General features: G+C 39.3%; 1 protein-coding gene across 1 annotated transcript in view; it reads right to left on the bottom strand.

Moving 5' to 3' along the window:
- Positions 1 to 23,827, bottom strand: part of LOC128383301 (pyruvate carboxylase, mitochondrial-like) — a 287,146-nt gene that overhangs the window by 23,035 nt on the left and 240,284 nt on the right. Inside the window, exons 16-21 of the mRNA XM_053342914.1 lie at positions 22,489 to 22,645; positions 18,547 to 18,787; positions 17,189 to 17,356; positions 16,430 to 16,511; positions 9,372 to 9,529; positions 8,367 to 8,453 (exon numbers count right to left, since the gene is read on the bottom strand). Coding sequence (XP_053198889.1) covers positions 8,367 to 8,453; positions 9,372 to 9,529; positions 16,430 to 16,511; positions 17,189 to 17,356; positions 18,547 to 18,787; positions 22,489 to 22,645 — 893 coding nt within the window. The remainder of the gene's footprint in view (positions 1 to 8,366; positions 8,454 to 9,371; positions 9,530 to 16,429; positions 16,512 to 17,188; positions 17,357 to 18,546; positions 18,788 to 22,488; positions 22,646 to 23,827) is intronic.

The raw sequence follows: 23,827 nt of genomic DNA, 5'->3' as shown, positions 1-23,827 counted from the left end.
TAGTATTGTACTTAAAAATCCTCAAAAGAAAGAAATCCCAAGATAATCAATTTTAGTCTCTTGTATGGCTGAAACAAAACAAAAAAGCCCTCTAGATTCTACACTTAATGCATAATTCAACTTCTATAGCTTCATTTGTCAAACCCTCCCTGCCTGGTAAACGCCCATTTCTTTCCAACTCTACACCTTAAATTTATAATGTAGGCTTACACTAAACAAGAGCCATGCTAGTACTCTGTGAGGCTACACACAGTGGTGCTACTGTATGAGCTGTATGCTAACACGCTGATCCATTCAATAGCTGTAGACAAATTTCACTTAAAAACACAACATCAAGGTGGTACTAAAGGAAAAGTTCAAGAAACACAAAAGTCATTAGAATTCATCACATGGGAACCAAACCTACTGTATGTCTGAATTTTGTGCCAATCCTTCAAGTAGATGTTGAGATATTTTATAGGATAAAATTGACCTGTTTTGCACTATAGTCAGGGAAATGACACTACAATAGATATCTGTACCAAATGTCATGTCAATCTATCCATATAATTGTTGAGATATGGTAGACTGTAACAGATAGACTGATTGTCGCCCCTGAAGCCAGCTTCTGGCATGGTGGGAAACAAAGCTCATTTTACACCAGCTTAGTAATTTTGGTCAGTTTTGAATCTACAGGAAGACATTTAATGAGGAACACAATCAGTGAGGCGGCATCTGACTGTCATGAAGGACATCAGTGACCAGTTATGATAATTACAGTGCATCTGCCCACAATGCCTGTTATAGTCTGTCACCAGTTGTGTAAATTTACAAAGGAAGCCTGCAAGGAAACCAGGGCTTTTCCCAGCAAAATGGAAGAAAGACATGCTTCCCGCTGAGTGGAACAACTGTGCACTTCCCTGTAGCACTTCCCAGCTGCAACACCTACAGCTCAGTTTGATTGTGTTTGTGAATAGAGGAGATAATGATACATTGCTTTTACAGAATGACTGTTTACAGAAAAGCTTAAGAGATTTGAATGGGCTGTTTACGTCCCTTGAGAGGCCATTAACTTAGCATAGCTGTGGAACAAAAGCTCAGTGCCTGGTTACTCGAAATCTATCTAAACACACGTAAGCATGACTGTGCATTACTTGTCTACCTTCACCTCTTTCTCCATTGTTCCTCTGTCTCTTTTTCCCCGACTGCATTTTTCTAATTTTTTCTTACAGGAAAATAAAGAATGGTTTCTCTTCTCTTTATTATCTGTCTTCATGAATCACTCGTGTTGCTCTACCTCTCTCACTTCTCCCAACCATCTTCTGTCTTCACACTAAAAGCCAAGCCGTTGACTCTACTTTTTTTTCATGAAACACCTTTCTTCTGTTCCTCATCCCTTTGCCAATTTTTTTTTTCTCCACAGTAACATCACTGTCAGCGAGATTGTTGCTCTCATTATCGATCACTGTTGATGAATCACCACCTCCAACTTTCTATGGATGCTTCACACACAGGAAAAGAAAATCTCATTTCCAACTGTGTGTGAGTATATGATGTGTGACTTTTTCTATATTTTTAGATGGGGAGTGAGGTAAATTACATCCTGGTCACGCCGGGCTAGAAAAAAAAAATCTGATTTCCTCTGTTCTTTTGTGCGGCTAAGCTCAGACTTGCTTGAGTCAGTCTTAACTGATACAACAGTGTCAATACAGTTCACGTCTGCACACTTCAGTATATTTAGACTTCAAAATGCTCCATTTAGTTTTTTTTCTCTCAACAACAGAAACACTTTTCATTTTTGGAGTGGCAAAAAGAAGTATTCATTTATTGAGTTTAACATCAGCTGATCTGCTTCGTTGAAGTGAACTAAGAACCATATTTCATTACTGTTGAGAGACACACAACTAAGAGTCTAACAGTCATGTCAGCGGCTCTGTAAAACTGTAATTATTATTGTGAAGAAAACCAAAGATATATTAATGTTGAAGTGCAAAATCTATAATGGATCGTTACAGCAGGAGCCACAGTGAAGGTAACGTGATAATTGGCAGGTGGTGTTAGAACAAAGGCCTTGGTAACCTGTATCAGAAGTGTTAAGAGATGTGTGAGAGGATGGTGTGAGCAGAAAGATCAACATAAGTTACTTGTGAAGTTGTATCATATGTAGTATTGGGTGAGCAAAGTTGTGAAAAATGTGAGCTTTATTTATGAACTAGTTAAAGTTTGTATGCTACTGGTTATCAGTGATAATGTAAATACAAAGAGGCCCTAAACTATTGAACTGAGGATTGTTATTAATTTAGCAGGTATTTGGTCATAAACCAAAATATTGGACACATTTAAATTTTAACTATCAATCTCATGGTGGCTCTAGAGAAAAGTCTTCATCCCCTAAAGACCACAAACATAATGTTGACATATTTCAGTTGGCACTAAAGTGGTGGACCAACCAACCAACCAACCAACCAACCAACCAACCGACCCCACTACAGAGGCTAAAAACTAATTCATCTGATATGATCTGATAGTTACTAAATGACAACAAATACTGTATAGCTAGCAACTGTCCTCATTTATCCTGGACATATATTTTTCAATCTTCCAGACATTTCTGAATAATAAGATCAAAATACCTTGTAACCTCTACTCTCAAAATGCATTTTATTACACTCTAACACTCTAAATACTGAGAAAACTGTCAACATTTTTCATTTCCACACTTTACTAATCCCATGACATAACTCGCATTTAAATAACTGGAAACATCAAATGCCTCTCCACTTTTAGTAATGTTGTGCAGCAGTACTTGGCACGCTGATCTTTCAGTGTCTCTCTCTCACCACCACTTAAACTCATCTGCAACCTTATGTACCTCCTCATGCAGGCTCCTATTATCACACTTAACACCCAAGACCCATTTCACCCCTTGTGCACCTCCAACAGCTCTTTCTGTTCTTAATACGTTCGAGTTCCTTTTCCTCTCTCACACTCCTTTCTTTTTATAGCTAATGTCCATCTTTCCCACATTCACTAATGTTCATCTCTTACTAAGTGGTCCTGCATGACTCCACACTCCTGGCAGCAGAAATTTAGTACAGTGTAGAGAGTGTGTGTGTGTTTGTGTGTGTGTGTGTTTGCCTTATATTTGTTTTGAAATACACCTCTATCCAAACCTGAACTCCTCTAATGGGCAAAGGATTATATCATTGAGAACAGTATGTCTGCATCTGTGTGAGTGTGTTTGAGAGTAAGAAGGAGACTATTCAATACACACACACACACACACACACACACACAATGCAATGCTAGCCAGCCAGAGCAGGAACAGAGTGAAGAATGGTACCTGTCAGGAGAGGAGCAGACAGGAGAGAGGAGCGATAACGAGAGACTCAGAGAAGGAGGTGGAGGAGGAGTGGAGAAACAATAGGAAGATTAGGGATACATGAAGGAAGTCTAATCCAAATGAGTTAAGATGGGAGGCAGTGATGAAGGAGGGAGGTGAGACAAAATTAAAGTGAAGGGGGAAAGCAGGGAGAGAGCCCGGCAAACAGGATGATGGAGAGAGTGACGAGAGGAGCGCGAGGGGGGGAGAAAGAGAGGGATGGACAGATTGGGCGAGGGGAGGAGAGACAGCGGTAAACAGACACAAGCAATAGACATCTGCAGCCCCACAGGCAAGACAAGGAAGTGCTCCACCTCCAAGTTAGAGTGACTGTGTTTTTTAAGAGTGCGGAGGTGAGTGCATATGTGCCTGTAATTGTAAAAGGGAAGTGACAGAGTAAGTGAGGGGAGTAACAAAGAGAGAATACACACAAACACAAATACTTAAAACTACTTGTCCTCCTTATATTGACAGGCGCATGTTGTGACAGGTATAGCAAAGTGAGAATGAAGAGAGTGGGAAAACAGAAAAAGGAGTCCAATTTAAAAGTGAAGGAAAAGGAGAAGAAAAGAGGCATCGGACAAAAGAAAACTTTAAGCTGCAGCTGTATGCAACTCACAGACAGGTTCATTTTCCATAACTAAACCAGACTGCCTGCTCAAGATTAGGCTGTTTTATTATAATGAAACAAACAGAGCTAAGAACAATTCATTGATGTGTTTACTGAACTTTAAATATATTTTTGATGCAGGAAATGACAAAATGCACATCTTCTAAAATGTGAATATTCTCATTTTCATAGTCTCCTGTGAAAGTAAACGGAGTATTGTGGTGTTTTGGATTGTTAGTTGGACACAACAAGACAATTTAAGATGCCTCTAAGGGTTTTGGAAACTTGTAATGGGCATTTTTCATTGTTTGCTGACAATGTGAAGGCTATACAACCTATAGTGTGTAAATCAATTGATAATGACAATAAGCATTACTTGCAACACTAGAGAGGCGCTAATATGTTTTTTCTTCTTCTTTTCTCTGCTAAACTGATATATTCATAAACCTCTCCTGCCGTTCCTCTTCAAGATGCTAAAAATGCTGTGCGAATACCTCGAGTACCTAAAAATTAAACGCACCCAAGAGAATGATTTACTGTATGTTTAGAATTGGCAGATTACATTATTTAAATGGTGCCTGGAGCATCTGTTCACGTACGTTTTGCCTGATTTTTATTGTTGCTTCACCCAATTCACCCTCAAGCAACAATAATAAGCAGTGGGATGACTCCCGGTATCATTTGTTTTTTGCTGTGTGATTCACCTGCCTGTTTGCTTTACTACTGCAGGAGACCCTCAGGTGTCCCAAGTTATTTAAGTCTGGGCTACAGCACAGCACAGCTCAGTCTCTCACTCTCCTCTGACTGCTTGCGGCTGCTGATGTTGTTTGAAGCTATCTGCTCAGCCCTCCAGATACCTGTGCTGGCTCGGTTTAGTTATGTTGCCTTAGTTACTGCTCTTGTTTTTATGCAACACCTACACCCACACACATACTCTAACTAATGCATAAGGCACTGATCCTAATGACATCCACACGCCATACATTAAATATTCAGTTCATTTAACAAAAGATAATCTATTACATTAAATCAACTGACACTCGTGATGGTGTATCCCCCTTTTGTTGCGGCCACTGGAACCAGATCACAACAATACCTTCAGAACTAGTAGAGCTAACTTATTACCATCTTCGCCATATTCTTCAGGTGACTGTAGTGGTCTTTGCATGGGTACCATAACATTACTGGGAGGATGATGAGGGAAGGAGGACAAGAAACAAGAAATTCCAGCCCCTGTCCTCCAATAGCTCACCACTCAGCTGCATCTCTTGCTCTTTTTTTTGTCAAGGTTTATTCTCCAGACAGAGTTTTCAATGTTTGTTTTTCCTGATTTGTTTTTCAGTTTCTTCCAGACAGCAGCACCGAATTTCTGTCATCCAGTCATCCGTTTTAAATAAAGAATGGGGGAATACAACATAAGGCAAATAAAACAATAACATATTTAAGATGACACTAAGTTTGTTTGACGATATTGATTCAAAACACAGCAAAATAAATGGTACTTTAAGACAGCTTGTGGCAGATGTAATATATTTTAGGAGCATAATAGCTTCAATATAAATTTAGAAATACCTCACAAATCATCTACAATCTACATCCTTACAATACCTATACCCTTACTTCACATCGCACCTGGCCCTGTCTGGGTACATTGTAGCAAGTAGTGTGGCATACATCGACTGTCACTGATCATATTCCTTAGCTACTGTACATGCCAGCTTCATGGTTGCTGCATGATACATTAACAGGCATGTGATTGCTCTCTGACCTCAAAGACTGTTAATGCTGGAGAAAACTCCTTTATAATAGTAAATGAAGTCCATGGATTTAGGCAGATTTGGTTAATTTGCATTGGTTGCACAGCAGGCCATGTAATGATTAGACTAGGCCGAACATCTGAAATTAATATTAAACTAAACAGCCAGGCTTATGAGCATTTAATGAAATCAATTTTAAGTCTTGCAGTCTCTGATTTGCTTTTGATGTAATTTAGAATATACTCAAAAAATCATCTGAAGTCTTTCTTTTCTTTTTACTTTTAACCAGGAAGTTTTGATTTCTTCATTCATGACATGTCACCCACTGCTAAACTAAAACAAAAAAATAATTAAAAAGGAATTAATGTGCTTATGAAAGTAAGGAATTACTTTAAGGGTCCAGTGTGTAGAATTTGGTGGCATGTAGTTGAACAGACTTGTCAGAAACTGAATATAACATTCACAAGTGTGTTTTAATTAGTGTATAATCACCTGGAAATAATTAAATGGGCCCTGTTACACAGAGCCTGCCATGCTGCTAAGGTAGCCCAGAACAGACTAACAAAACACTGGCATTACAGGCCTTGTTTCATGGTCACTGTAAGTTCTCCTACATGCATAAACCCCACTGCTAGATGCCACTAAATCCTGCACACTTTAATGGAAATCATTTTAATGTGTTTCAATATGAAAAGTATTTCTTACAAATCTGACATCTTCATATAATTGTTTATCTTTTTAATGGTGGGTTGGGGCAGTGGCTTGACAAATTCAGTCCTGTAAATATCATTAATATCATACACATTTGGTGTTTAGTGGTTTGGATATTAAGTCTTCTGACAAGCACAATCCTTCATCCACAGCTCTGGATGTCAAAGATATGGCATTTGCAGTGCTGTGGGTGCATATGTCTGTGTGTGTGTATGTGTGTGAGGGGGGGGGGGGATCAGGGTCAAGGTACAGTGTATACCATGCTTGCTCTGCTTGCTGCCTCTGTGGTCTGTCTACTTTATATCTATATCTGACAAGCACACTCCTTCTCCCTTATCGACAAGCCAACAGTGTGAGAGACGCAGCTATTGTCAAGCTAACAGGATACAACAGAGAGCATAGCAGGACCCGAGGCACATTAAGGCAACATTGGATTGTGCAGTGAAGCCCGCCGAGCCTTAATTGAATTGATAGAGAGCACGGGAAGAGGGTAGGGGAGGTCGGGGAAGAGAGGAATTGATGAGGAAAACAGAAAGGGGTAAAGAAAATTAGGGAGAAGGGACCCGAGAAGAAAAATTGAGAGAGGGAGACAGACAGAAATAGTGTAAAAAAAGAAAAAGAGGAAAGGAGGTGAAGGTAAAGTAATAGGGAATCCATGGAAGCATGTCTGCGACGAGAAGGAGCGAAATAAGAAAGATGGCTGGGGAATAAACGTGTGTAGGGCAGCAATGGAATGAGAAAGAGAAAGGTGAGTGGGGGGCTTGATAAAGAAAGAGAATGCAAATGAGAGAACAAAACAATTACAGAGTGAGTGTGAACATGCTGAAAGAAGGATGAATCTATTACTAAGCTGTGATAGTAAATAATGAAGGTAGAAATACAAAGGAATTAATGGAAGATAATGAAAAACAAAAAGGCAGGAAGGAGGTGAATTTAGGCTGAGAATGAAATTGTTGACTGTGGAATTGGCAATTGAGCTCTCTCTCCATCACTACAATTAATGTGCCCTTCAGGAAATCAACCAAAATCTAGTTCAGTGTACCCAAATTAACAAAGAGTAGGACAATACAAAGAAGAAATAAGTATCACTGATGACACTCCTGAAAAATACTATTCTAGTGAAATAAAAGTTGGAGTTTGTCTGCCTATGATCTGGTGAGTGACAGTTTAAAGGTGATACAGAATAGATAGGCTCCATTTTGGCAGGTTAAGTGTAAAAATGTCTAGTTAAGGAAAGGGCAACACGACAAAAAAAAGGTGAATGAAAGAAGAAAACTACCCGCAATGGCCAAGGAAGCCAGAGAGAGGGTCAGACAGACTGTGAGGCTGAAAGTGAATCCAGACAGCACAGAACAGTGGATGTACCAGACTTAATCTGGGATCGTTTGGCTCAGTCAAGCAAAGAAAGAGGGGCAGCTTGGCAGAGGCAGTCAATGTGAGAGAGACGCCAGTGGAGGAATGTCAAATACGTGCCAAAGTAAAACTTGTACTTTTGTGGGGAACATTTCTCCCAACTTGCCTTCGATATCATTTAGAAAGGGAGTGGAGTGAAGCACCTTAACAGCTGAAATGCACCAGTTCTTGGCTTTGTGCTCACCGTCATTTAAGATGCAGAGCTGTTTATTTTCCCACTTGTTTAATCTGTTCTGTATGATGGGATAATATGAACTATTTTAAGTGATGCGCTGCTCTTGACTCATAGAGCTTCCAATTTAGTCTTGTCTGCCAAGTCCAATTAGGATTTTATGGCTTCAATAACCGCCAAGATGGCAGTGAAGCTTCAAAGTGTCTCATCAGAAACCTACAGGTGCAATCATTGACACTGCAAGCATCCAGCACTGCACACTGCAGCTGAAAGATGTGCAGCTTGGGATACAAGCCTGAAAATAAGCTGAGGGACTTGTGTTGATTCATCTTTAAGTCTTACCTTAATGAGGTCTCCCAGTAGTTTGTTGGCTTCAGTGTAGGCCTTCTTCACCTCCTTGAACTTATTTCCCAGCCCCATACTGTGAGCCTGTAATCAATTACAGTAAAACAAACAGCATGAATGCACAGGGTAAAAATACTTTCACCGTTTCCTGTTTCAGGAATAATTTCATGGCAATTTGGTGTCAACCTGTGATTTAAGGCTATAATTTGTGAACTGACGCCCACATCTTTTAAATGTATGGTGAAAAAGCTCATCTGGCTAAGGCCAGATGGGCCAATATGATATCCGCCTGTAATTTGCAACAGAATGGATTTATTTAACACTCATTGATATAAACAGGTCACAACTGGGCTCTGGGATGTGCACCCACATATTCTTTCCAGTGGGTGCACAGCACTGTGGATTCGGTCATTTTTAAATAGTCTGTGACACTTTGCAGAGTGTGACTGTGCACAGTAAAGGCAGTGAAGCCATTTGTGCCATGTAACATTATGAAAAACTGGAATAAGTTGTGCAAGCAACATTTTTATTTAGAGTTTCTTATACAGTTCCTCTGATGACTGCACATTCTTGACAAGTATTTATAAAAAGATAACGCCTTAAACAAATGTTTTCATGAGTGGAAGAAAATAAGTAGATTTTTCTTAAGAATATATTGTTTTTTCATACTTCGACTCTCCTGGACACCCCTTTGAAATAAGGATATTTGACATTTTCAACACCATACATACAATAACTGTAAATCACATTGAAACAAGTGCACCAACACTTTAAAAAGTGCACTGAGGTGGACTCACATACTATCCAGCAATATTAGAGACAACTCCTATGTTACACACAGCTAATCCTCTAGTTTTGCACTCAGGTCACCAATAATGATCCATCCAAAGAAGCTAAAAATGTAGCTAAGAGCTTTGGGAAGTGCATTTTAACTCATTTAGCTTGAAAATCAATCACTGACACAAAACACGATAAAAAAATGACTAGAATAGCTCACTGTACCTGGAAGTGGAGGTTGGTGTACTGTCCTCCGGGTATCTCATTCTCGTAGACATCAGCGTTGCCAGATTTCATGGTGGCAGTGCAGTCAAATGGAGCATAGAGGCCTCTGGCTACTTCCCAATATTCACTGTAGTCAAATACCTTTTCCAGAGCGATACCTGCACCGGAGTAGAGGAGAATGACATGAAATCAATAGACATCATGCTCAAACTTGACAAGACTGATCTACTTATTAGAGACAGAGAGACATTTGTCTAAAGACAGTGTCAACAAAAATATAAATCTAAAGCATGGAATAAAAGGAAGAGAGTCATTTATAAGAAATAAAACCTTTATAATGTGGTATAAGTTTTGTCTTATTAAATGCGTTGAATTAGGTGTTCTATAATGTGAGTGAGAATGAGTGAGATTAATGTGTGTGTACTGAAATGAATATTACACTTTAAAGCCAAAATCTGTAATTTTTCTCTATAAATATAGTGTAAGTGTTATGGAAGCTTATGTGGAAACCTGCCATTTATCTACATTAGTCATTACAAAACTTGTGCCAGCTAGCAAATGGTGACAGCGCTGAGGCTTCTGCTGTTGAGTGTGATATATGAAAATATAAACATGATATGAAACTTGTCACAGTTTGAACAGTGTGCAGTGTTCTTTTTTCTTTTTTTTTTTAAATACACTTTGCAAACCAGAACAGGTCCAACGCATCAGACATGTGTGGACTGTGTCTCCCACAGCAGTACATATGCTGGTTTTTATGCCTGACTAAACCAGTCAGTGGAGAAGACAATGTGTCAGCAGAGAGACGTCTGCAGTATGTAATCCACCTGGAGCTCCCACTCAAAATTTGCATGAAGTCAAGATAGTTTCAGGACCTGAAAGTGTCTTACAGGCCAGAAAAGCTTGAGCAAGCCTGAACTACTACTGTAGACAAAGTGTACTCTTAGCCTGCATAAGCAGACCTACTAATTCACTCAACATTTCCATTTTTCTTTTCTCACACCAAAGCTGCTCATTAAATCCCCGTGATATGTTGTGATCCCATAAAAAGCACTGATGTTGCTTATATTACTGACACTCTGCTGCAGCCAGTTAAGGTGTGCCAAAGCTGATTACCTTGAAAGGGAAAAATCTGCTGGAAGTACACTGAGCTTGGCTAATGATGACAAAAATCAGCCATGTTAATGAGACAAACTTAGCTCATTACATCCACAACTAAGTGACAGGCTTGAATTTTTATGAGTCAAAGTGAGTACGTACTCCAAAAAGTGTTTGTGTGCTTCCACTGTGATCTTGGCGGAGAAATGGAGCTACTGTGAAATTAATGCGAAATTAATGTGCATGTTGTTGCTCCTCAAATTCAGCTGCCTGCCAAGCCACTCGGTAATTAGGTCCATTTCCTTCTCTGTTTGAGGACACCATTTTTGTAGCTTTCATTTATGCTTGCATTGTGAAATTACAGCCTGAATTTAAAAAGGGGAAGTGACGAAATGTCCAATTTGACAGTTGAGTCACGTCAGCTCAGCTCAAATCTCACCACTCCCATCAGCCAGTCATACTCCACTCTGAGCACATCCACACCAAGTCAGGTAAATCTGTAAACACATCATTTTCTCTCCATTTCTACATTTAGACTAAAACTGTGTTTTTTTTCCGGCCCGCTTTTCAAAAAATGGCTCCATAGTGACTAAAATCTTATAACGCCAGCTTGGTGTTTCAATGTGCACAGAGTAAAGTAAGGGATGGGGGCCAGTGCGATAAAGAAGACAACATTTAGTCACCTCTAAACTTCCCTGTGATGGTATTTTTTGATGTCAATACAGCTCAATACAGAGCAGAGCTGTTGTTGTCCATTTATGTTGATTTTGTCAAACTACGTTGCAATTATGAAATGACTCTCACAGCAGTCTGCAAATGAAACCTTAACTATGTGAATGAGCACAACTTTATTGAGAATTCAGCTGCATTAAAACACAGTGTAGTGTTGGTGGTCACAGAAAGCAGGTGGAGACTGAATGCCGGCACTCTGCTGAGTAATCATATCGTCTACATTTTTCTGTGATAACATATTTTAATATCATCACAAATACAACATAAAGCTATTATTATTATTATCTTATATTTATGTAGATTTTGTCAGATGACATTACGTTAAATATTTGGTCAGCCAGACTGTCTCTTCTACTTTTTACCAGATGTTGGCTGTGATGCAGTTGTGTTGTTTACCAAAAGAAAATAGGACGGAGAATAGGAGATTTTGCCATTTTAGTGTTTCTTCAGATACAACCTGAAAATCCAACACAGTCAGTGTATCCTGTCTTTGGATCAGTGAACAAAACATACGTTCAAGGTTTTACTAAATAAGTAGTAGTAGCAGTAACCGTCTTCTTTCAGCTGGAAACACAATGAGCTCTGCCCTTACACAAAACTGTGGCTACCACTGCTGCGCTGAGGTTACTGTAGGTGTAAAAACCTGTACCTCTGATTTTTCTGTGTTGGATTGTGAAATGTGTAAAATGAAGTTTCTTTGAAAAAGGAAAATACTGTACCTCCCTGATTGACAGCAACTGACAACTACTTAACTTTGCTGTCGCTGTGCTGAGAATATTTCCACATGTCACAACGACATGAGCAAGGTGGTACACTGTCATTGTGTTAAAAAGTTTGAATTTTTTCTTCAGTTGCATGACAATACACAGATACTGGTTACTTTTTAGTGTCCTGTAAGAAACAATTGTGGCAAAATGTCTCATTTTTTTCACCATCTGCTAGAGAAATGTCATACTGTAGCATAGGCCTGTAGTTAACTGAGGATAAACATCCAAACACCACACCACCAGCAAAAAGTTGAATCAACTGCTTTCGGTGTATCAGTTTATCGGTCAGGTGCTGGTGCAGCATCTCGGTCAACAAGCAGTAATGTTGGCTGTAATAGAGTATTGTCTTTTATCTACAGCATTTGCACCAACAGTGGTATGATGCCCTTTGGGATTTACCCTGCTATCTTAAAGGTTTAACGGCAGACAGCTACAAATGTTAGGGATTCTGCCATTTTTTAAGTCAGGCTGCTGGTAAATACAGCATTGTTTGTTTCTGGATTGCTGGTTTCACTCCTCAAACCATCAATCACTGCAAAACTATACCGTGTGTATATAAACCACAAACATCCAGGCACACAAATACATGCACGTACATAGATCAGTCATTCAGATGGCTGCTTGGCAGTGACAAAGTGCCATCAATATACAACTCATTAGCAGCACAAACTCACTAATGCAGCAGACAAACAGACAGGCGTGGGCACACATGCTGAAAACCAACAGACAAATGCACACTTTATGTATTTGCACTCATAAGCTTGTGCACGTATTCTCTACACCATTGGGGAGACATAGACAGACACACACAGTTTGTGGTTGATGAGATGATGAGAGCTAAACAAGGCATAGATGAAGACAGATGAGAGACAGGAAGATTCGGGGAGAAAAGAAGAGAAAACAACACAGACGGATGAGGAAAGGGAGACATGAGGGAGGTGAGTAAGAAGCTAAATGTGCTGGCTCACCTGCCTAACTGTGTGGCTTTAGTAAGTTGTGAGTACCTGCATATAGTAATGTCTATGCTTTGTGCAGTGTGTGTATATTGTGTTTAATGACTGCTACATCTTAAAACAGCTGCATTGTTGTGGCAGCTGGAAACTCTTCATCAATTACGTCCATGTACGATGCATGAAGAAAGGCAGTAAAGACTATGTCAAACAAACACAAGGACCACTTTAATGTGCATCATCATTCAACTGCAAGTGTTTGTGAATATGTATGGCTTTTAAAATGCATGAATGTGCAACCATATTGTGACTGATTGAATAAATAAATGGACAGCTTAAAGACAAATGAATTAACCAGTGAAGCACTACTTCTGTCATTTCTTCAGGGTAAAGATGCTGTGGGAGACAAGCAGCAGCTTCTGAGGGAGTGGATGGGTAAGAGCAAAGAGAGGGAGAGTCTAGAATAGAGATGGAGGGAGTAAAAAAAGTGCTGTTAATTGCTTTGTCACTGAGTGAGAGGGAGGGAAGAGGAGGAGGATGGAGAGACAATGTTATAGAAGAAAGCTACAGTGATAGGAAAAGACATGAGAGTAGAAGGAGGGAGGAGGCAGAGCATACTGCAAAGCACTGATTATTACTTTGTAATAGACAGGCAAGAAAGGGGGGGCTAAAGAAAAGCAATAAACAGGCTTAAGGTCAGGAAGGTATAGAAGTATCCGAGGCAGTGCCCTGCTTGATTACAAAATTAGCGAGACAGGCAAATGGAGATAGCAGGAGGGAGAGGCACAACGAGAGGCAGAGATGAAAAGAGGAGACGAGCACAAGGTGACAGGTATGAAAGAATTTGGAAGTGAGAGGGAGTCTGCCTGCATGTGTATGCATAATGCATGTAGCAGGGTCACATTAGGATAGAGTATAAGAACGCATGTGTGTGTGTTTGTGTGTGTGTGTGGGACATCCTGTATCCTATTCTGAGTCTCAAGTGAAGCAAATTTGAATTCCATGAATAAACTGGCAGACTTGAAAACCTCTCACTCTGGAGTAATGACCTTCTCTCTCTCTCTCTATCTCTTTTGGGATACTGCATGCTCACAAATTGATATTCTGTTACTAAACTGGACTGTGTCTAAATACTTGAAGAGTTTCCTCTCACTTTCATACCTTTATGCTGCACTAAGTCATATTCTAAATTGCCCAGAACAATATTTGACAACTCCAGAGGGTGGACGTGAACATGTTGCATTCAGCAGACAGTACTGTGAGTAAGAGGTTTTCCTTTTAAATTCAAAGTCACACATCATACTCAAAGCAGCCTGTCTTAATGGCTCTGTTGCTGTGCTTTATGGACTATTACAGAAATCGCATACTCTTCGAGCACAGATATCTCCCTGTATGCCTGTTAAATATTGCTGCAAAACAATAAGTCAAGAAAGAAGCCTATTCACACTGAGGGACACGCTACAGGACTAACAACACCAAGAGCTGATGGTTGATGTCATCCTCTGCACTGGAAATGAAAAAGACCTGCAAAAACCACTCAAGACCATGGGGCATGACCTCTATTCGAGTGTTTTCAGTGGGAGCCCTTTGAGGAACTCAGAGAATTTGCCTTCTCTTTGATCAAAGGAACCAGGGACAGTATGACAGTTCCAGGTTTGAAAAAACCCCAAAACATTCCAGTTTTAGGGGTAGAAAGAAGTTTCCAAAGGTTCAGGGATGAGTTTACATGGCTGAATGCTGCATGTTGGTTAAACACACGACATGTAGGAATTACAACTACTGTAGTGTACTGATTCATTCACGAAAGAAGAAGCAGCGGGTGTATCAATATTAGAAGAAGGGGTTGACATGTCTTTTGATGTTCATGAACACTAAAAATCAAGTTAGGCTCTGTTGTCGACTTTCTGACTACTTTTTAAAAAAAAGAGAGAGACAACTAAAAAATCCAAGTGTGCAAACAAGTTGAGAGTATGAAAAAGTGAAGGAGAAAAATAAAACAATTTTTTGTTCTTGTTTCATTGCGGTTATATTCTGAAACAGTTACAAGTTACTGAACATGAGCATCACGGCTAATTTTTATCATGGCACATGGGGACAGTCTACCTGTTGTTGACATGCATTAGTGAGAGTTTCCCTAAGGACTACATGATCATCAAGTATAATGTCTTTTATGCTTGGAGGCAGAAAACAATCTGTGGCTACATCATCAGAGCCGAATACAAGGAGAACTTGGTGCATACAGTAACAACAGCTCATAATGTTAATAGTCTCCGGCATTACAGCAGCAGACAGAACATTGGCTGTGAGATTTGTATGTAATGTTAACAGAACTAACAGCGCTTTTCCTGGTCCTGAGTAATGGAAATGAGCTATTGGATCTAGTTAGCAGAGCTGAGTCGGGTTTTCCCAACACCATTATTCTACATAACTACGCAGCAAACTTCACATCTGTTTTAATTCCTTTAGCCTGTTTCACATTCCTTCAATTTTTAAACAGCCGTTTTTACAACTGGCTGCTTTAATATATTTTACACTGTGTGCCTGTCGCTATGGAAGGCAGAGGTCAGTGAGCCCGGCCACTTATGGGGCCTGGTGTTTCTCATAGTCCACGAAAATTACACTGAGTAAAACACACTGGACAACAAAGCCATTGGGGAATGAACGCATTATAAATCCATTGCTCAACTTCTCATTTGAGAAGACTTGTTAGATAGATAAGCAGTGGTGGTCTTCAGAGTAGAGAAGCAGGCTTGTGAATCAGATCTCTGATAAAGCTGGCAGAACATGGTTGGGGAAAGCAAGTGAGTAACCAACAGCCATGTCAAGCCTGCCTTGGAAAAAGCTCTTAACCTCTAAGTGCTCCTGGGAGAGTTAAACCAGTTAAACTAGAAGTCTGTGGATGTACTGGGCAGCATATTTCACTTCATAGCATGTGATGAAAATAAGGACTCCTAATTTAACGCTACAACCATTATATTTAGATTCAAACAAGGTTTTATTGGCACAAATAAATCTGACAATAACTGCTGATCATTCTCATCTTTCTATCTGAACCTCATCATTTAATGAATCAGAACTGTTTGTTTAACAGATCATCAGTATTATTGATCACGCCAGTCTCTTTCTTTTGGTCTATCTCGTACTTTTCCATCTTCCTCTCATAATTGGTTGTGTATGTTAACACTGAGCAGAATGCATCATTCTCTCTGATTTAGGGCCATAATTAGTGATGTGCTCTTTCATTTATTGATTCTTTGATTGATTTTTTCCTCCCTCATGTAAGGTAAAAGACTCTCAAAGACACACAAATAATGTCTGTGCAAGAATGGTGATCTAAGGGATGTTCTGTCTCATTAACAAACTGCATAACACATTAAAAGATTGATTTCCTTTGGATATTTTAAGATATTTGCTCCAATGTACTACTTCCAAAATATTCTTTTGTAGATGTTGTTATGCTTTCGAAATACAGAACCATCTCTGGTTTATTGCTGAGGCGCTCATCACTTACCAGTGTCAAGCTTTGTCCCCTTGGCACAGGCCACCATAGCTCCCATGCTGGGCTGAGAAGTCATCCCGGCCATTGAGTCAACCTAGACAGACAGCATCAATATGAAACCTGCATGACAGCAAGTCTTAATCCTTGTAGAGGTGTGTTATTGGGTCCACACCTTAGTGAATCAATTGCAAATGGAAAATGTGTTTGTACATATGGGTATATTTATCTCATGCCTGTTGAGTGTATTTCTGTGTGCTTCATTTTGTGTGTCACTGTGCATATGTGTTTTATACTTGGCATTGACAAGACAGTAAACAAAAGGAAATGTTACAAATGATTTTTAGGGTGTGTGTCAGGTCCATGGTGGGCAGCCACTTTTCTTGCAGAATAACAAGGAACTGAACAGCAGAACGGCCGTAAACTGCAAATAGCAGCCAAATGTTTTAATGAAACTGCCCATACTGGCAGTATGCGTCAGCGAACACAGTAAGGGAAATGTTCCTGGCCTCAAACATGGTTTCGTCAGTGACATTTCACAATGCAAACTGCAGAAACTGGTAGGAAATGAATGTTTGTTCATGTTGCTAGGATAACTTCCAGATAATTGTTTCAGTTCAATGTTTACAGTGGTTGGTTCTGGTTACATAGAAGAATTCCTGTCATGACCTTGAAAGACAGTTTGATATCACAGTAATATTTACTATACCAAAGCAGGTTGTTTCTTAATAACATCAGTGATCTGTAGAACAGACTGATGTACAGTATACTCACAGCCACATCCACTACATCAGCTCCAGCCTCAGCACAGGCCAGCATAGCGGCTACACCGGCTCCAGCTGTGTCATGAGTGTGCACGTGGATGGGCACATCTGGGAAACGATCTCTCAGAGCGCCAATCAGAAGCTTGCTGGACTCTGGCTTCAGCAGACCGGCCATATCCTGGTGAGAGACAGGAAGGAGGAGACACGAGGAAGAAGGGGTAAGAGGTATTTCGGAAACTCTTAGGATCAGATTCCAATTTAAACCATGAGTAGGCCGTAATGTAGATTTGCTAATCCTATTTTAAGTGACTTTGTGAAACACATCTTAATTTTGGATATGGAGCCCTGGACAAAATTAAACAAGATTAATTTCAACCACCTGTGTAAGTCCTCATTAGTGAGAGAAAGAGCACACAGTGCTGGCCTGAGGCTGCTTATGAAAGCTGGAACAGACCACAAACAGCAGATAATTTGGTGGATTCATGTAAAAACACACAAAACAACTGAAGCCGAAAAAACATGTTTACAAGAACAATACCAGAATCTTTAAAAAGATGCAGGCGGTTGAAATTGAACAAATAATCTTTGTGTCTTCTTTCATGAAGATCATTAATCTAAACTTAAAACTGGAGGTTTAATTTAAGCAATTTAGTCCTGAAGCAACTCTTACAGTCTTTCATGGAAATCAGTTCAGTTAGTTCAAGACCAGACTTCATCAAGAACTATTCCAACCATCTGTGACAAAGATATTTCCTTTAATCTGATTTAGAAAACCCTAATTTTACACTTGGAAAGCATCCTTTCACTACATGAAAAATCACACTTTTACAGATCTCCGACAAGAAAACTATTAAATATGGATTTGAAAATTATTCATTAGCACAATAAAACAATGAGAAACATTAAGGGATTCACAGTCTTGTGACGATGATTATTATACAAATCTTGATTGATATTAACAGAAATTCCCAGACAGAGCTCAGATGTTTAGTTACGCTCCCTTTGGTGATCATTGCACTCCATGAAGTTATAATGCATGCTCGTTTCCGCCTTTAAAAGTTAACCTCATTAGCCGTGTTAGCCTTTTATGAGACCGCCACAGCTGCATGTGATGGTTCACACAGCGACAGAGCAGGAGTTTATCATTTCATGTTTGAAAATATTTTTGTCATGCTTGAATGAAGAATTTAATCCAATGTGAGCATTATCTGTGTATTCATTTAGATAAGAGGCTCATGTATACACGTTTCTGAATGGGAACAAGGAAAAACAGACTTCAGTTAGCTATTATACATATATTTTCTATTAATCAAAATGCAGTAAACAACCCTCAAAGCAAATACTTAAAGCACTTCTTTGACTTTTTACCTTGATACAAAGGATGTGGGTTCCGGCTTTGACGAGCTCGTCTGCTAGTTTCAAATAGTAGTCGAGGGAGTACTTCTGCCTCATTGGGTCTGATACATCTCCTGTGTACGAGATGGCAGCCTCCACTACGCCACCTGCTGCCCCAGCCGCCTCCATGCCCAGCAGCATGTTTGGCACGTAGTTCAGGGAATCAAACACGCGGAAGATGTCCATGCCATTCTCTTTGGCCACCTCACAGAACCTAATGGGGGGTGGAGATTAGTCATGAGAGGGATAAGATAATGTTAGTCAACAGTACATACAAGAGAGTACATACTTTATTTCAAATCAAGACTCGCAGTACCATACGCACACACACAAGATTATCACACAAATTGTCTCCTTCTCTCTCACACACACACACACACAATGAGAATGTTTTCATGCACAGTGTATGTGCAGATAATAGCTCACATCCGGGTTGGGATAAGCTGTTTATATCCATCTCCATATCGCAATAAATATCACTGTACCTGAGTAAATACAATATACTCACTATTTCCATGAAGAGTAAGCTTACACAGCCTGGAGGGGCCCACAATGAGTGAAAAGAAAAAAGTACAGCCGCCTCATTATCCAAGCTGCTAGTAGTAAATCTCGGCTATTACTGCCTTGGCCCTGCAATCTTAATCAGGTTTTTCATAACTGGGGTGAGTGCGCCTACTGTAGCTGTGTTACTGTGAATGCAGTATTTACATACACTGAGAGCTTTTGTTTTGGCAAATAAACAGTGAGAGGACTAACAATCCTTCATTTGCATGTCCACTATTTATTTAGTACTATAATGCATACAAGTGCTGTTTAAGGGACGTTGTTCAACACCAAACACAAGTTTAGTGTCCTACATACAGTACAGTATGCAGTATACCACTCAAAGCTGAAGTGATAGTTATTCATGTGCATCATAAAGTTAAGTTTCTGTTAAAAAAAAAATTAATTTCCTTTTTTAAGTGGCAGGAAGAATGAGCAATCATATGACCCTTTCATTCCTCCAGGCGCTTTGGTTTAAAAAAAAAATTGTACATCTCTTTCACTACAAAGTGTACTGTACTGTGACCCTGTGAAATGCACTTTAAATCAATTAAATTAAATTAAATTACACTTTGATTTGATTTGGTTAATGAAGATGCTTAGGCCACTTCGCTGCAGGCTGTCGCATTGAAAATGTCGAGGGCGAGAGAGTGACAGAGCGAAGGGAGGATGGAGAGAGAGCCGGGCAAACAGATCAAAGCCATTAATCACAATCGTGCAAATTTTCGATGGCATTCCCCCTATGGGACACTGAGAGCGAGAGAGGGAGGAGGGGAGAGGGAGATGAAGAGCTGCGAGGAGAGAAAGAGAGTTAAAAGGAGGGAAATAAGTGTGTAATGCAGAGAGATGAATGGAGGCATAAAAAAGGGAGTTATAAGAGTGCGGATAAATAATGACTGTGTGATAGGAAAGCATGGAGGAGAGGGGGACCAAAAAAGAATCAGGGAGGAAAGGGGAGGTCTGTGTGTGTCTGTGATTCAAAGGAAAGGAGGGAGGAGGGGACAGCAGCATTAGTCATAAAGCCACTACTAATTTATTTGAGGTGAGGGGAATTACACTTTGTGTGTGTGTCCTTGTTTGTGTGTGAGGGACTGCAGAGGTGTTTATACGCGAGTCATCCGCATCATCAAGGTAACTTGTGAATCCATTTGGAAAAGTGTTAGAGGCATGTGTATGCATGTGAGTAGGCACATGAGTATTTAAGGCCCTAAAGTGCATTACTGGTGTACAACTATATCAATGATGTGTGTGTTTGTGTGAGTGTGAAATGTGTGTAACTCTGAGCATGTTAGGAGACAACAGGAACACATCAGCCAAGCTGACCTGATTAAATGTGTGTGAGAGCTGTGTGGTTTGTGGGTAGCAACAATACAATACAGATATATTTAGAAATAATGCAGCTGTTTCAGAAGGCTTCATGCTACTGTATGTTGGAGCAATATTGAGGAGCAAATTAAGTATATTTGACTTTTATAAATCACCCCACTGCTCAAAACACTGCACTTGGATACCTTATCTTTTAGAATTCATTTTAATACTGTTTTACTTTTGTATAAATCTGTATATAATCTAGCAGCTTCCATTATCAGCTCCTGCTTTTCATTTTATATTCAATCTCTCAGATCTGCCATTTTTTAAAATGGGACCCATCTTACACATTTGAAGGCCTATATAGTTATTCTGGGGTTCTACTGTAATATCTTTGCATGATTTAAACTTCAGCCTCCTTATGTATCTTATACTAGTCCTTTATGCAAGCCCTCAATTCAGGCTCTGTTTGAAATGAGCCGTTTTATCCCCTTTCTCTTTAAGGCCCCTCTCCAATGAGCCCACTGTGTTCTGATTGGTTAGCTAGCAGACACTGACCCTCAAGAGACTTCATCTAGCTCCAGAAACTACATGAATAAGCAGTAGTAGTAGTAGGACATGTTTTTTTCCCATTTTTTCATTTAAAATATCAACTTCTCAAATGGATTCATACATGTTCGAGGTGAAATCTGATCCGAAGCATGCAAGTGGACGACATGAACAATCCGCTGACAACCTCAATCTGACATCAGTTTGAAGAGGAACTGGAGATAAATTTGCTAATAAAGCATTCACATCAGGCTGCAGCCCTGGCTTTTGACTATTTGGCAGTGGTAGTATATACATTTATCTCGTGTTTTGGACCTTTGACCATGTTTAACACATACACTTCATAACAGTAAATAAATTATGTTCCCTTTACATTTTTCATTAAGTTACCCGTAAGAGACAGGAAAAAACCCTCTTCCTGGAACTCATTTAATATTTTTAAAAGAAAATTAAAAAGAAAATCTGTTTAACTTGACTTTTAATTGGGTTTTCTTGTTTTGAACATTTCTTGATCCTGTCTTTCAAAAGCCATAATTTACAGAAACATTTTTCATTTTACTGTATGATAGAAGATAGAGCCCAAAACAAATCTCTGTTTAAACAGCCAACTCAACATACTGCATAATCTTCAGGCAGCAGTTGCAAGTGATGAACCAAAAATGTGCATCACAATATTCAAGTTTGACAATGTTTAGACATAATTTAAATTAAAATGCGTTATTGAAATTGCAATAAAATGTGTTTACAGTCATTTCTGAGGTCAAGTAAGATGTTAAATTTTAAGAAGTGTAGGCGTAATAAACTGTCAAGAAGCTTCAGCCTACATCTTGTTCTTCAGTAGAAAATCTGTTGTGTTTTTACAGCACTATGTGGTTCAGAGCAATTGCCCTTCTATTATATTGTCTGCAAGTGTTATTGTTAATAGACCACAAAAAACTTGCAATTTCAATTATGTGAAAAGCCTGTCCATGCATACAACAGAAATTTAAAAAACAAATATGTATGAAGTTCACGGTCATCCATGTTGTTTCCATAGAAACAACTCAGTCATGAAACATTTGCTAAATAATATGACGAAGATGGACAATGAAGCAGCAGCTGGCTTTGACAAATATTCAAATGGATTTTTTCTGGCATTTTCATTAAAAATGTTTTTTACACAGCAAAGGATCCAAATAGAAAAGCTGAACACTTACTGTGTTGACTGCATATTACTGTACATTTTACTAATAGCCTGCATAGCCAATGCATACATTAAGTGTGTAGCATGTGCAAACAATGCAGATTAAGCTTGTGTGTGTGTGTACAGATGGGGATTTACATCCCTGCTCATGTGTCAGTGTGCTTATTTCCATAAAATGAAAACACATAAAACTGTGTACCTTTAAGCAAATATAAAATACTGTGTGCATGTTTACATTAAGACTTTGGGCACAGAGCCTGTGAGCTCATAAACATTTGATTATTTAATGACTAAATTAAGACAAAAATTGTGTTTGTTTGTGTGTGACTCACTTAAAGACAGCATTGTCAGGGTAGTTGGTGTAGCCCACAGCATTAGCCCCTCTCAGCAGCATCTGAAATGGGACGTTGGGGATCAAAGCTCTCAGCTCCTGGAGTCTCTTCCATGGACACTCTGACAGGAACCTCATAGCCACGTCAAAGGTAGCACCTAGACACACACAGAAAATGCAGTATATATCAGCTTTCATCTCAAATCTCATCCTTCATCCCAACTTTGAGCTGAATTTGAGAATATTTCATACTTCTCACGTTACCAAGGCGCGCACACACACATACACATACACACAAGCACATACATACACACAAAACAAAATAATGGATGTTCAAATAAAATATCTGACGATCTTGCACGTTCATTGTTCATTCTAACACTTTCATCATTTCATTTCAATGTCACTTTAAAATCTACGAAATGTTTGGGTGGAAGAGGCGAAAGAAAAGAGATAGCAATCTCTTATTTCCCTTTCTGTGGGAGTAGATTAGCGAATCTCATAACCGTTTATCATATCAGCCAGAAATATTGAAGGCTCCAGTGGTTTTCTGCTGATCCAACACTGTCATCATTAAATTTCATTTTCTGAGCACTCATACATTTGGACACGGAGAGAATACTAAGCACAACTGCTTGTTCCCTACTGTGGGAGGAGGAAGAATGCTGTGGAAAACCCTCTTCTTTATCAATCTTATATTTATCTTTTTTCCCCTGACTTTGATTTGAGCCTGTGTCAGCATCTCCTAAACTATTGGTTTGAAGTGGAAATGGCTCCCAGCAATTCCTATCTGATGTTAAACATATTATGTTTATGTTTTATGTATTAATGTTTCATTGCGCATGGGATATCAAAACATGAGAAATTCATCTGGGACAGCAGAATTTACTCTTTACTTTATTAATTTGATAATGTGAATGAGGACTGACAGCTGGTCCCACATAAAGACATTTGGCATAAGCATTGCTGTACAGCTTCTTTTTTAGAAAGACAAGCAGCCTTCAGTCTGTCATGATGATGAGCTGAAATAAATCATTTGGAAGAAAACAAGCCTTTTATGCAATGCCATGATTGCCAAAAATGTCCTCAACATCAACACCCCGTGTAATATGTACAAACAGAGGAAAATGATTCATAAGACAAAATTCCTCCTTGTATAGGTGTTGTGGGAATTTCCTCGCCTGCAGCATCTTCCGTAGGTATGTTGTGTATGAACATATTTTATGATTAAACTCAATAATAAAAAAACAGGTCTTTAATAGTAAATAGAAAAACTGTTAAGATTCATATCGGTAAACTTAAAGCTTCAACAAAAATTCCCCAGGTGGGAAAATAAAGTC

The sequence above is a fragment of the Scomber japonicus genome, chromosome 22 (assembly GCF_027409825.1).
Source record: "Scomber japonicus isolate fScoJap1 chromosome 22, fScoJap1.pri, whole genome shotgun sequence".
Classification (NCBI taxonomy): Eukaryota; Metazoa; Chordata; class Actinopteri; order Scombriformes; family Scombridae; genus Scomber; species Scomber japonicus.
Note: the sequence above shows the minus strand (reverse complement) of the source record. Positions and strands in the feature narration are given on the sequence as shown.